General features: G+C 45.0%; 1 protein-coding gene across 1 annotated transcript; it reads right to left on the reverse strand.

The window, feature by feature from the left end:
• Nucleotides 1–1,729: 1,729 nt before the first annotated feature.
• On the reverse strand, nt 1,730–13,903 carry LOC137590713 (leucine-rich melanocyte differentiation-associated protein). The gene is made up of 6 exons (XM_068308443.1): nt 13,792–13,903; nt 11,130–11,328; nt 9,859–10,041; nt 5,659–5,736; nt 3,046–3,295; nt 1,730–1,901 (listed from the first exon to the last, which is right to left on the reverse strand). Exons 1-5 carry the CDS (start codon nt 13,871–13,873, stop codon nt 3,073–3,075), a joined length of 765 nt encoding a protein of 254 aa, XP_068164544.1. The 5' UTR covers nt 13,874–13,903; the 3' UTR covers nt 1,730–1,901; nt 3,046–3,072.
• Between the last annotated feature and the right edge of the window lie 227 nt (nt 13,904–14,130).

The raw sequence follows: 14,130 nt of genomic DNA on the forward strand, positions 1-14,130 counted from the left end.
CGGAGAGCCCGACAGGTACTGACGTCAAGTGTCCGGGGCGTAACGGGACAGTTCCGGTTAGAGTCTTCAAAGTAAAGGTCGCTTAGATGATCAGAGGGGGGGGGCTTTTGTCTTTCCGGTACTTTTCTGTCATTTATTTTCCAGTTATTATAACAAAACCCACACCAGTGTGATTCACAACGAAACTATCCCATAATATCAATGTCATTATTCAAACCACTTTAAAACATTTTATATGCTTTACAAAAAAACAGTTGTTTGAATCACGATATAGTTTAAAATATAAACAATACGAACACGTGACTAAAACACGCTGATCGTCTCAGGAGAGAACGGAAGACTTTTATTTTGAAAGCAGACTAACAGCTTCCTGCTGACTGACTGAAGCTTTACTGACCGCTTCAGCTTCTGTCGGCTCTTATTTCTGTCTCATGTTGCAGGAAATGGTTGGAGGGAGACCAGAGAGGGAGCTGGGCCCCCACACTAAGGATCTGCCTCTCATTGGTTCAAATGGACACTGTGTTCCTGCCTGGGGGGGCACTGAACCCCCTCCCTGACTGTCTCTGAATACCAATGTGACCCCAATTCAGTCAAGTGGACAAAGTAACGGGAACGGTTTGCTGCACAGATGATGGGTTGTCTTTGCTTTAGGGTGAGACCCCCCCACTGACACCAGAGGGGTGGGGGGGATTGAAGACTTTTAAATATATATGCAGTACGAGCATTTTGTACCTCTGTTCTGTTTTTTACTCTGTTCTTGTTCTTTTTGTATCTGAGGTTTGCGCCGAGAGTTGTCCTGAAAAGTTGTTGTACAGTCTGTAAAGACAGTAAAGGCATTCTATTCTATTCTATTCTATTCTATTCTATTATATTCTATTCTATTCTATTCTATTCTATTCTGTTCTATTCTATTCTATTCTATTCTATTCTATTCTGGGCTGATAAAAACATAAAAACTGTGTGGAAAGACTGAACAGTGTGTGAATGACAGCTAGGTGTGTGTGTGTGTGTGTGTGTGTGTGTGTGTGTGTGTGTGTGTGTGTGTGTGTGTGTGTGTGTGTGTGTGTGTGTGTGTGTGTGTGTGTGTGTGAAGGCAGCAGCACAGAAGGGTGTTCTGTTAGACATGTGTAAAATAAATTAAATCTCACTTAGTTAAAAAAAACGTATAGTGTGTATTTATGAGAGGTACTACTTATTGTATTTTTATTGTATTCTTATTGTATTTTTATTGTATTTTTATTGTGTTCTTATTGTGTTCTTTTGTAAAGACTTACAGACGTGTGGATTGAAGTACCGGGAGCTTCATGTTTTATTCTCCTGGTTCCAGTCTGTTGTGATTGAAGGACTCTGAACTCTTTCAATCCATTTATTATCACTATTATTATCACTATTATTATCACATTATTATCACTATTATTATCACTATTATTATCACATTATTATCAATATTATTATCACTGTTATTATCACTATTATTATCACTATTATTATCACTATTATTATCACTATTATTATCATCACTATTATTATCACATAATTATCACTATTATTATCACATTATTATCATCACTATTATTATCACATTATTATCACTATTATTATCATCACTATTATTATCACATTATTATCACTATTATTATCACTATTATTATCACTATTACAGAGTAAACATGGAAATGTGACATAAATAAGTACATATAGAGCCAGTTAGCTAATTAATTATGTCTTATTATCTTTTATTTCCTTTTTTTGCTGATTGTTTTATAGAATATTTACCACACAGAAACTTTTACCAACTTATAAAAGACATGTGTTTGGGGTGGTGGGCACAGGTTCGGTGGAAAGGTAGGGCTCCTTCCTGTTGGGGGGGTCAGAGGTTGGACGTCTGATGTGAGCGTCTCCTGGCCCCCCATGAGAGAAAACAAACCAAATGATTATTGTTTCACTGAAACACACTGAACACATGGAAATATACTTAAAGATGATAAATATATGAAAACCAGGTCCCGTGTCAAAGGTTGGAACACATCCACAAAATATAAAGTAAAGCTAAAGTAATGCTAAAGTAATGCTAACCCAAGCACATCCTGACTGTAGCTCCGCCTCCACATGTCACACTTCCTGTCTCATTGGTTTACTACCCAGACAGATGAGCAGCAGGGACCCTTCTAAGTGTTCTCCGTGTCATCTCTGCACTAAGGTTTGTTTAACGTCTGTTTCACTCTGACAGCCGTGAAAATCACTTTCACATTTACGCCTCATCCTGTAAAGTTAGTCTGCTTCTAACTTCACTCTTTAGTAGGCAGTCATGTGATAGCGTACTTGCATTCTATTGGCTGACAGCATCCTGAAGTGTGCTCCGTTCCGTGACACTAAAGTGTTTTAAACAGTCTGTCAGAGTGTTTCTATGGTAACACAGATAGAAAGGGGTTTAATATCAGTGTGGGGGGGGGGTTCAGGTTTAATATCAGTATGGGGGGGTTTCAGGTTTAATATCAGTATGGGGGGTTCAGGTTTAATATCAGTATGGGGGGGGTTCAGGTTTAATATCAGGATGGGGGGGTTCAGGTTTAATATCAGTATGGGGGGGGTTCAGGTTTAATATCAGTATGGGGGGGGTCAGGTTTAATATCAGGATGGGGGGGTTCAGGTTTAATATCAGTATGGGGGGGGTTCAGGTTTAATATCAGTATGGGGGGGGTTCAGGTTTAATATCAGTATGGGGGGTTCAGGTTTAATATCAGTATGGGGGGGGTTCAGGTTTAACATCAGTATGGGGGGGTTCACAAACGTTTAAATTCCCCTACATAATGAGATAAATAGATGGTCGCTATATTGTGGGAGGTCGTTTTTGCGGGTGGTCCTGGAACGCATTAACCATGAGGAACAAGGGATCACTGTACAAATAAAATTTAATTGATTGATTGATTGATTGATTGATTGATCTCATTTGAATACAAACTATTAATTAATATCAGAATCATGTCAAAGAGAAAGCCTCTGCTGTAACTTGTAAAGGTGTTTTCACGTCAGGCTGATGTGTACCTTCATGGAGCTGCTTCACAGTAATCCTCATTGTCTCCTGACAGCGTTGGTCTTCCTCTCCGTGTGTGTGTGTGTGTGTGTGTATGTGTGTGTGTGTGTGTTCTTCCTCGACGTGTCGTCCCTCCTCTTCCTCCTGCTGGGGCCGCTCTGCGTCAGCTGGTAGGTCCTCCTGGCCTGAAGCCGCTCCTTCTCCAGGACCAGCGTGTCATCCAGGATCTCCAGGCCGGGGATCTGACTGATGACGTACTGCCTGGGGAGGGAAGATGCTGTTAACACGTGATGGATGGTGTGTTAACATGTGATGGGCGGTGTGTGTTAACACGTGTGTGTGTGTGTGACAGAGAGACTCATTCACCTCATTTAAGTGTTCAAAATGCACTGAATGTGATTCTGCAAACAATGTAAGCCAGAAATGAAAAGTATTGAGTTACATGTGGACACAGATACTGAAGGGACGGACTGACCAAAATGTTACGAACCTACATGTCAAAGCTGGATCAGAAGCATCATCAATTCTCCTTTTGGACCAAACAGAACACTGAACTGAAGGAGGACATAGAGGAATGACACCAGGACACGTGTTCATGTGTTCATGTGTTCACGTGCTCTCCATGGTGAGCTGCTCGTGTGAATAGCCTGAGCACTGAATGTCTTATATTTAAACTGTAATGTACAAGTGACGCATGTCCCCTGATTGTTTCAGAGACAATACCGTGTTGGCCCGAATATAAGACGGTGTTTTTTGCATTGAAATAAGACTGAAAAAGTGGGGGTCGTCTTACATTCGGGGTCTAGACATTATACCCATTCACAACGCTAGATGGCGCCAAATATCTTTGAAGTGAATGCTGAACTCCTCAGGCCACAGCCTGGGGAGTCCCGAAGAAGAAACCCCTGTCACGAAGAAGAAAAATAAAAATAGCGGTAAGAAAGAAAAGAGAGGAAAATAAGAGAAGAGATAACAGGAAATGGAGAAACGTAGCGACAATCTGAGAAGTTAGTGAAAACCTTTCCGTGGTCCTCAGAGCGGACGCTTCCAAGAGCTCGACAGGAGGGTGTGCGTACGTGGACAAGAAACGGGATGGCCATCAGATATTAAGATCTGATAGACAGTTTTTGCATGATTTGAATGAGGCAAAATAACATGCTTTTTCTCTCAAATGTATTTTTATAATCATTTGTTTCAGATGTACTGTAATTATTTTCATTATAAAAATTAAATTTGGTGTTCAAAATTTTTTTTTTCAAACTTTAGTCTTGAAAAAGAGGGGGTCGTCTTATAATCAGGGCCATCTTATATTCGGGCCAATACGGTTTACAGTGATACCTCTACTTACGAACGTCTCTACTTACGAACGTCTCTACTTACGAATGTCTCTACTTACCAAAGAAATTTCGACTTACTTAATGTAAAAACACAGTATCGGCTGATAGTCGAATCTCCCACAGGTTCCTGAACGCAACATTCTCATAGCTGCTCTGCTATTGGCTATTACCTATTATGTATCTTCCTGGCATCCCATTGGCTAAGAGGGATGCCACTCCACCTCTGTGTGGAGCTAGATCGGTGCTTATGGAGTGTCTTCAGCATTCGGCCCTCGACCCCTGAGGTGTTCTGATAGTTTTGCGCAAATATAATAACTTTCTGAGTACGTATTCTCTATGGACCCCAAGAAAGTGACGGAGAAAAGAAGAAGAAAAGAGTTTTTTGTCCGTACAAACAAAGCAAGAGATGATAGAAAAGCCTGAAAAAGGGATGCGTTTGGTTGATCTCACCAAAGAATATGGCCGTAATGCATCTACAATCACCACGTTATTAAAACTAAAGGAAGTTTAAGGAGTTTAAGGCGTCGCGTGGGTGGTTGGAGAAGTTCAGAAGGAGGACTGGAATTCACTCTGTTGTTCATGGGGGGGCAAGAGGGCATGAACCAAAGAGGGCAAAAAACAACGAGGACAGCAGTTAAAAGGTAAATGACCATCATTATTATTCTTTACTCTATTCTTTGTTTTTTATGTTATGCACAACTCTCATTTATTGTGTAATAATCTAATCGTAACATGTATTTGTTATATGTTTAGATGCATTTTTATGCTTTATAAAACATTTATGTCTGAATTTGGGGGGCTTGGAACGGATCACGGCATTTACATGGAAAACGTGTCTCTACTTACATAATATCTTCCGGAACCAATTAGTTTTGTAAGTAGAGGTACCGCTGTACTAAACATCACTGTCCACATTTTCACGCTGCCATCTAGTGGACAATGGTGACTTCTGCTCACAACAATCCTGTTTTGTTTGATTCAGATCATTTGCTGATAATCTAGTTTTTGTCACCTTTAGCTTTGAAATAAAAACCTGATTGTTCATAAAAACATTTGACATTTTAACTCCATCTGTGGCTCCATTTACTTTTGTAAAATAAAGATGTGTTTCAGAAACACATGGGGACTGTAGCCGGGCGTGGCTCTCACCCGTAGCCGGGCGTGGCTCTCACCCGTAGCCGGGCGTGGCTCTCACCCGTAGCCGGGCGTGGCTCTCACCCGTAGCCAGGCGTGGCTCTCACCTGCAGCTGGGCGTGGCTCTCACCTGCAGCTGGGCGTGGCTCTCACCTGTAGTCTCTGTACTGGGTCAGACTCCCTCCATTGAAGTAGCTCGGTGCTGCCTCGTTGTTCATCATACTGAGGATCCTAATTTAACAGGAACACAGAATAAAGGAGGGAATAAATCTGTCTGCTGGGGTTAAAACCGAATGAATGAATGAATGAAGTCTGTTTGCTGGGATTAAAGACAGAATGACTGGATGAAGTCTGTTTGATGGGATTAAAGACAGAATGACTGGATGAAGTCTGTTTGATGGGATTAAAGACAGAATGACTGGATGAAGTCTGTTTGATGGGATTAAAGACAGAATGAATGAATGAAGTCTGTTTGCTGGGATTAAAGACAGAATGACTGGATGAAGTCTGTTTGATGGGATTAAAGACAGAGTGAATGAATGAAGTCTGTTTGATGGGATTAAAGACAGAATGAATGAATGAAGTCTGTCTGCTGGGATTAAAACAGAATGAATGAATGAATGAATGAATGTATGAATGAATGTATGAATGAATGAATGAAGTCTGTCTGCTGGGATTAAACAGAATGAATGAAGTCTGTCTGCTGGAATTAAAACAGAATGAATGAATGAATGAATGAATGAAGTCTGTCTGCTGGGATTAAAACAGAATGAATGAATGAAGTCTGTCTGCTGGGATTAAACAGAATGAATGAATGAAGTATGTCTGCTGGAATTAAAACAGAATGAATGAATGAATGAATGAATGAATGAATGAATGAATGAGTGAATGAGTGAGTGAAGTCTGTCTGCTGGGATTAAAACAGAATGAATGAATGAATGAAGTCTGTCTGCTGGGATTAAAACAGAGTGAATGAATGAAGTCTGTCTGCTGGTATTAAAACAGAATGAATGAATGAAGTCTGTCTGCTGGGATTAAAACAAAATGAATGAATTAACAAAAACAATGGACCACGTTTTCCTTTGCCCGGACGCGGGTCACCGGGGCCCCCCTCTGGAGCCAGGCCTAGAGGTGGGGCTCGAAGGCGAACGCCTGGTGGCCAGGCCTGCACCCATGGGGCCCGGTCGGGCACAGCCCGAAAGGACAACGTGGGTCCCTCTTCCCATGGGCTCACCACCTGTGGGAGGGGCCAAAGGGGTCAGGTGCATTGTGGCCAAAGGCGGGGACCTTGGCGATCCGATCCCCGGCTACAGAAGCTGGCTCTTGGGACGTGGAATGTCACCGCTCTGGCAGGGAAGGAGCCTGAGCTGGTGTGTGAGGTGGAGAAGTTCCCACTAGATATAGTCGGGCTCACCTCCACACACAGCTTGGGCTCTAGTACCGGTCCTCTCCAGAGGGGTTTGACTCTCTTCCACTCTGGAGTTGCCCATGGTGAGAGATGCCGAGCAGGTGTGGGTATACTTATAGCCCCCCGGCTTGGCGCCTGTACATTGGGGTTCACCCCTGTAGACGCGAGGGTAGCCTCCCTCCACCTTCGGGTGGGGGGACGGGTCCTGACTTTGTGCTTATGCACCAAACAGCAGTTCTGAGTATCCACCCTTTTTGGAGTCCTTGGAGGGGGTGCTGGAGAGTGCTCCCGCTGGGGACTCCATCGTTCTGCTGGGGGACTTCAATGCTCACGTGGGCAATGACAGTGAGACCTGGAAGAACCCGAGTGGTGTTCAGTTATTGGACTTCCGTGCTCATCGCGGACTGTCCATAACGAACACCATGTTCAGACATATGTGCACTTGGCACCAGGACACCCTAGGCCGCAGTTCGATGATCGACTTTGTGGTCGTGTCACCGGACTTGCGGCCGCATGTGTTGGACACTCGGGTGAAGAGAGGGGCGGAGCTATCAACCGATCACCACCTGGTGGTGTGTTGGCTCCGATGGTGGGGGAAGATGCCGGTCCGACCTGGCAGACCCAAACGTATTGTGAGGGTCTGCTGGGAACACCTGGCGGAATCCCCTGTCAGAAGGAGTTTCATCTCCCACCTCAGGCAGAACTTCAACCATGTCCCGGGAGAGGTGGGGGACATCAAGTCTGAGTGGACCATGTTCCGCACCTCCATTATCGAGGTGGCCGACCGCAGCTGTGGCCGTAAGGTGGTCGGTGCCTGTCGTGGCGGCAACCCCAGAACCCGCTGGTGGACATCAGCGGTAAGGGATTCCGTCAAGCTGAAGAAGGAGTCCTATCAGACCTTTTTAGCCTGTGGGACTCCTGAGGCTGCTAATGGGTACCAGCTGGCCAAGCAGAATGCTGCTTTGGTGGTTGCTGAGGCAAAAACTCGGAAATGGGAGGAGTGTGGTGAGGCCTTGGAGGACGACTTCCAGACGGCTTCGAGGAAATTCTGGTCCACCATCAGGCGTCTCAGGAGGGGGAAGCAGTGCAGCATCAACATTGTGTATAGTAGGGATGGGGCGCTGCTGATCTCAACTCGGGACGTTGTGACTCAGTGGGGAGAATACTTCGAAGACCTCCTCAATCCCGCAGACACGCCTTCCCATGAGGAAGCAGAGTCTGGGTTCTCTGAGGCGGGCTCTCCTATCTCTGGGGTTGAGGTCACCGAGGTAGTTAAAAAGCTCCTCGGTGGCAGGGCCCCGGGGGTGGATGACATCCGCCGGGAGTCCCTAAAGGCTCTGGATGTTGTGAGGCTGTCCTGGTTGACACGCCTCTGCAACATCGCGTGGACGTCGGGGACAGTACCTCTGGATTGGCAGACTGGGGTGGTGGTCCCCCTTTTTAAGAAGGGGGACTGGAGGGTGTGCTCCAACTACAGGGGCATCACATTCCTCAGCCTCCCTGGTAAGGTCTATTCAGGGGTTCTGGAGAGGAGGGTCCGTCGGGAAGTCGAATCTAGGATTCAGGAGAAGCAGTGTGGTTTTCGTCCTGGCCGTGGAACAGTGGACCAGCTCTACACCCTCCGCAGGGTCCTTGAGGGGGCATGGGAGTTCGCCCAACCAGTCTACATGTGTTTTGTGGACTTGGAGAAGGCGTTCGACCGTGTTCCTCGGGGGGTTCTGCGGGGGGTGCTTCGGGAGTATGGGGTACCGGACCCCTTGATAAGGGCTGTTCGGTCCCTGTACGGCCAATGTCAGAGTTTGGTCCACATTGCAGGCAGTAAGTCGGATTCGTTTCCAGTGAGGGTTGGACTCCGCCAAGGCTGCCCTGTGTCACCGATTCTGTTCATAAAATTTATGGACAGAATTTCTAGGCGCAGCCAAGGTGTTGAGGGTGTCCAGTTTGGTGTCCTCAGTATGCGTCTCTGCTTTTTGCAGATGACGTGGTGCTTTTAGCTTCATCAAGCCGTGATCTCCAACTCTCACTGGAGCGGTTCGCAGCCGAGTGTCAAGCGGTTGGGATGAGAATCAGCACCTCCAAATCTGAGACCATGGTCCTCAGTCGGAAAAGGGTGGAGTGCCCTCTCCAGGTTGGGGATGAGATCCTGCCCCAAGTGGAGGAGTTCAAGTATCTCGGGGTCTCGTTCACGAGTGAGGGTACGATGGAACGGGAGATCGACAGGCGGATCGGTGCAGCGTCTGCAGTGATGCGGACTCTGTATCGGTCTGTCGTGGTGAAGAAGGAGCTGAGCCGAAAGGCAAAGCTCTCGATTTACCGGTCGATCTACGTTCCTGCCCTCACCTATGGTCACGAGCTGTGGGTCGTGACCGAAAGAACGAGATCCCGGATACAAGCGGTCAAGATGGGTTTCCTCCGCAGGGTGTCCGGGCTCTCCCTTAGAGATAGGGTGAGGAGTTCGGTCATCCGGGAGGGACTCAGAGTCGAGCCGCTGCTCCTCCGCATCGAGAGGAGCCAGATGAGGTGGATCGGGCATCTGGTCAGGATGCCTCCTGGACGTCTCCCTGGTGAGGTGTTCCGGGCACGTCCTACCGGGAGGAGGCCCCGGGGACGACCCAGGACATGCTGGAGAGACTATGTCTCCCAGCTGGCCGTGGAACGCCTTGGGATTCTCCCAGAGGAGCTGGATGAAGTGGCTAGGGGGAGGGAAGTCTGGGCTTCCTGCTTAAGCTGCTGCCCCCGTGACCCGACCCCGGATAAGAGGAGGAAGATGGATGGATGGATGGATGGATGGATGAATGAAGTCTGTCTGCTGGGATTAATGACAGAATGAATGGATGAAGTCTGCTGGGATTAAAACAGAATGAATGAATGATTGAAGTATATCTGATGGGATTAAAACGGAACGAATGAATGAAGTCTGTCTGCTGGGATTAAAACTGGCCCACCTCAGGTTGGGGAGCTTCCGCCGGATCTCCTCCACGAACACGGGGAGGTTGTTTATCTTGTTCTTGTTGACGCACACGGTGGTGACGCTCGGCATGTAGGGAAACTTGATGTGTGACGTGTAGTTGTTCCCGTCCAGGATCAGAGTGCTGAGCTTCTCCAGCCGACCCAGGAGAGCCGGGTTCCAGTGAGGGTTGTATGAAGGAGAACACGGAACTCACACGCTCCAGTGCTTCAGAGACTGGGTGTACTGGTGTACTGATGATGATGATGGTAATGATGGTGATGGTGATGATGGTGATGATGATGATGGTGATGGTGATGGTGATGGTGATGGTGATGGTGATGATGATGATGATGATGATGATGATGATGATGATGGTGATGGTTATGATGATAGTGATGGTGATGGTGATGATGATGATGATGATGGTGATGATGATGGTTATAATGATGGTGATGATGATGATGATGATGATGGTGATGATGATGGTGATGGTGATGGTGATGTGATGATGATGATGGTGATGATGATGGTTATAATGATGGTGATGGTGATGATGATGATGGTGATGGTGATGGTGATGATGATGATGATGATGATGATGGTGGTTATGATGGTGATGATGATGATGATGGTGATGGTGATGATGATGATGATGGTGATGGTGGTTATGATGGTGATGATGGTGATGATGGTGATGATGGTGATGGTGATGATGATGATGGTGGTTATGATGGTGATGATGGTGATGATGGTGATGATAATGATAGTAATGTTGTATAACCTGATGAAACTGAGTGTCCTGACCTCTGACATCACCACAGTAACTCATCCTTTTTCTATTTTAGATGAACGCTCATATTTATTTGAAAAGTTTTTTATGCTGCATGCCCTTCCTGCCATAACCCTCTGTTTAATCTGGGCTGAGGACCAACCTGCCGGTGATACGTGACGATAACAGGATGAATTCTAATTCCTGCTGCTCTTTCGTTGTTCTTTACTGTTTGCTGTTAAAGCTTCAAACGGTTCTTCTTGACTTTTCATTGTTTGAGTTTTAATTCCTTTCATGCTCACATCAAACGTAAGGATGAACTGCAGTAGTATTAATATCATATTATCATCACAATTGTAACTTGTCTGAAGTGTTTAGTACTAAATAATAGTGAGATGCGTTCTGCATGTAATGTAATGGAACACGTGTTCCTGACGTGTCAGCTGTGACGTGACAACAGGAAGTGAGTGTCAGCTTCCTGCCGCGGTGAAGGATACTCGTCCAGCAGGTTGTAGCTGAGGTCCAGCACCTCCAGGGTGTCTGTCTGTGGCAGGATGGTGCTGTAGGGTATTTCTGTGAGGCTCTGGTGGGCAAACGACAGCCACTGGTAGCTGGGGGGGCTGTTCTGACCCCCGCTGTGCTGATCCATGTTAGCTGTGTGGCAGGGGCTCAGATGATCAGGATCATGTTCAGTCCCTGAAGAGACAAACCAACAGCCACACAGATGACTAACAGACATGTGATCCAGACCGTCTGCGTCACCGAGGGGGGGTTCAAACCAGACATGAAATGATATTCACAGTTTTTACAGTGGATGAACAGAAACATGAACTCCTCTTTAGTCCATCTCAGTCTGATGTTGAAGTATTTCACTGATGTTCCTGGAATAGTTCACGAAAAAATTATCAACGACGCTTCTGGTGAACAAACTGTTAAATTATTTGTAGTCCTCAAACTTCTTTTGAGCCCCGTTTACATGAAAAGAGTTTCGTGTTTTGAAAAGGACTTCAATTAATCGAGAATCAATTTCACAATTGATAAAATGCTGTAGTATTAGTATTAGCATTAGTATTCGAATCAGTATCAGTATCAGTGTTAGTATTAGTATTAGTATTAGTATTAGTATTAGTATTAGTATTAGTATAAGTATTAGTATTAGTATTAGTATAAGTTGTCAGGTTCAAGCAACCTAAAAACATTGAAAAACTCACACGAAAAGGAAAAGACAACAGTTTTACGTTGTACTCGCGAGGAGAACGGGTAGAGAAGTGCTCAGGTACAAATCTCCCCCTCGTTCTGAGCATCTCATCTGAAAACCTCTGCTTTTATTTCATTTGGGCCGTCCCTGTTTACAATGTGTCCTAAAGGGTAGGGGACAAAAATTTCAGCAATGCACCATGTATGGTATACTGTCACGAGAGTAAAACCCTTTTCTTTATATGGTTTTGTCTTATTTTCAGCAGGTCAAGGTTTACATCTTAAACTAGTGGTCAGCTGTTACCTCAGCTGTGACCTTTTTGACCCCTACCTAAACATAACTCAGGGCATAAAAAGACACTCACACCAAACCTTTATTGGTTCAGAAATGAACACGAGTAAATATGGGATAACATATATACAATAATCTAACATAAGTATTAGTATTAGTATTAGTGTTAGTGTCAGTATTAGTAGAAGTAGAAGTATTAGTATTATTATTAGTATTAGTATTAGTATTAATATCAGTATTAGTATCAGTATCAGTATTTGTATTAGTATCAGTATCAGTATTAGTATCAGTATTAGTATCAGTATCAGTATTCATTCATTCATCTTCCAACCCGCTTAATCCGCTAACGCAGGTCGCGGGGTAGCCAGTGCCTATCCTGGCAGTCTCAGGGCGTGAGGCGGGGGACACTCCGGGCACGACGCCAGTGCACCGCAGAGCCACATAGAAACGAACAACCACTCACACACACACTCACTCCTATGGTCAATTTGGGACCGGCCAATCAACCTGAAGCGCATGCTTTTGGAGGTGGGAGGAAGCCGGAGAACCCGGAGAGAACCCACGCAGACACGGGGGAGAGCATGCGAACTCTGCACAGAGCGGGACTCGAACCCGGGTCCGCCGTCTCGTGAGGCAGCAGCGCTAACCACTGCGCCACCGTGCCGCCAGTATCAGTATCAGTATCAGTATCAGTATCAGTATCAGTATCAGTATTAGTATTAGTATCAGTATCAGTATCAGTATCAGTATCAGTATTAGTATTAGTATCAGTATCAGTATCAGTATCAGTATCAGTATCAGTATCAGTATCAGTATCAGTATTAGTATTAGTATCAGTATCAGTATCAGTATCAGTATTAGTATTAGTATCAGTATCAGTATCAGTATCAGTATCAGTAGGGCAGCAGATAGTCTATACTTTCAGACTGAACACCACACAGACGGTCTGTAGACGTCGTGGAGGAGCTTCACTAAATTCAACAGGATCCGCAGCACAAACCAGACCAGCCTGATCAATAACCTGATCATGAATGATTAATTATTATTATTGAACAAGTATTCTAAGAAGCTGTTTCTTTCTATTTTCACCTGCCTGAAACAATCTCCACCTGTCTGCTGTCTGAAGGGTCTGAGGGTCTGACTGTGTGTAAACTCATCTCTCTATCAGGTTAAAATCAGTCTCACTGTCAACAATCAGTCAAATCCGTTACGTTCTCCTGGTACCGACTAAATCCCTCCCAGAAGTCATGACTGGTAGAGAACTGGAGCGACGGCACAGGAGCCATTCTGATTGTTCACAGCGTAAGGCTGACAGGATTATCACGGATTCCTACGACTCACACCAGAGATTATAGTTTTAACCATTTACAGATTTCATTAACCTCATTTTTAAATATTCTGAAAGTTATTTATAGAGAATATTTAAAGCAAAAATATTACAAATGGGAACGAAAACAAGGCAAACTAGCAGTTAAAGATTTTCAGGTGACCCTCCAGCAAAACGAGTTTCAAAGTGTGAGTCTGAGTTAAAGCAGTGATCTTCACACTGACTGATGGTCTGAAGGCTGCTGCCATTACCTAAAATAATAAACCTAGAATAATAACTGATTAACTGATTAAACGTCTTTGCAGTCACACACGTTGTACGTAGTTCAGTGGAGCTGACTTACCGCGATGAGGAGTTCCTGCTGTCGCTTCAGTGGATGCAGAGCTCTGAGAGATTCTTCCAGCTGTATGAAAGCTCCCTTTCATTCCCAGCAGGAGGTCACATGATGGGGATAATCACATTGCTGCTTAACCTTGTTGGTTCGTAAGACCCACACACCCTAGATCTAAATAACATTAATGGTGCTAACTTCTCAAAAGAGGGTCAAAAGCATCGCCGGGGCTCAAGACCAGTGACGACATTTCAACATTAAATCACATTTGTGCCCAATAATGGAAAACTATAAAAACTACTGGACTGAACAACATCATCCCAATTATGGAAAAGAATCAGAGGTAAGAAC

The sequence above is a fragment of the Antennarius striatus genome, chromosome 23 (assembly GCF_040054535.1).
Source record: "Antennarius striatus isolate MH-2024 chromosome 23, ASM4005453v1, whole genome shotgun sequence".
NCBI classification, from domain to species: domain Eukaryota; kingdom Metazoa; phylum Chordata; class Actinopteri; order Lophiiformes; family Antennariidae; genus Antennarius; species Antennarius striatus.

What these genes read in the sequence shown, in the direction of transcription:
- LOC137590713 (XM_068308443.1), bottom strand. Translation starts at nt 13,873, where the DNA reads ATGAAAGGGAGCTTTCATACAGCTGGAAGAATCTCTCAGAGCTCTGCA. An exon ending in AGCTACAACCTGCTGGACGA is followed by an intron (nt 10,042 to 11,129) that starts GTATCCTTCACC and finishes CAACCCTCACTG; the next exon opens with GAACCCGGCTCTCCTGGGTC. An exon ending in CGGAAGCTCCCCAACCTGAG is followed by an intron (nt 5,737 to 9,858) that starts GTGGGCCAGTTT and finishes CTGTTAAATTAG; the next exon opens with GATCCTCAGTATGATGAACA.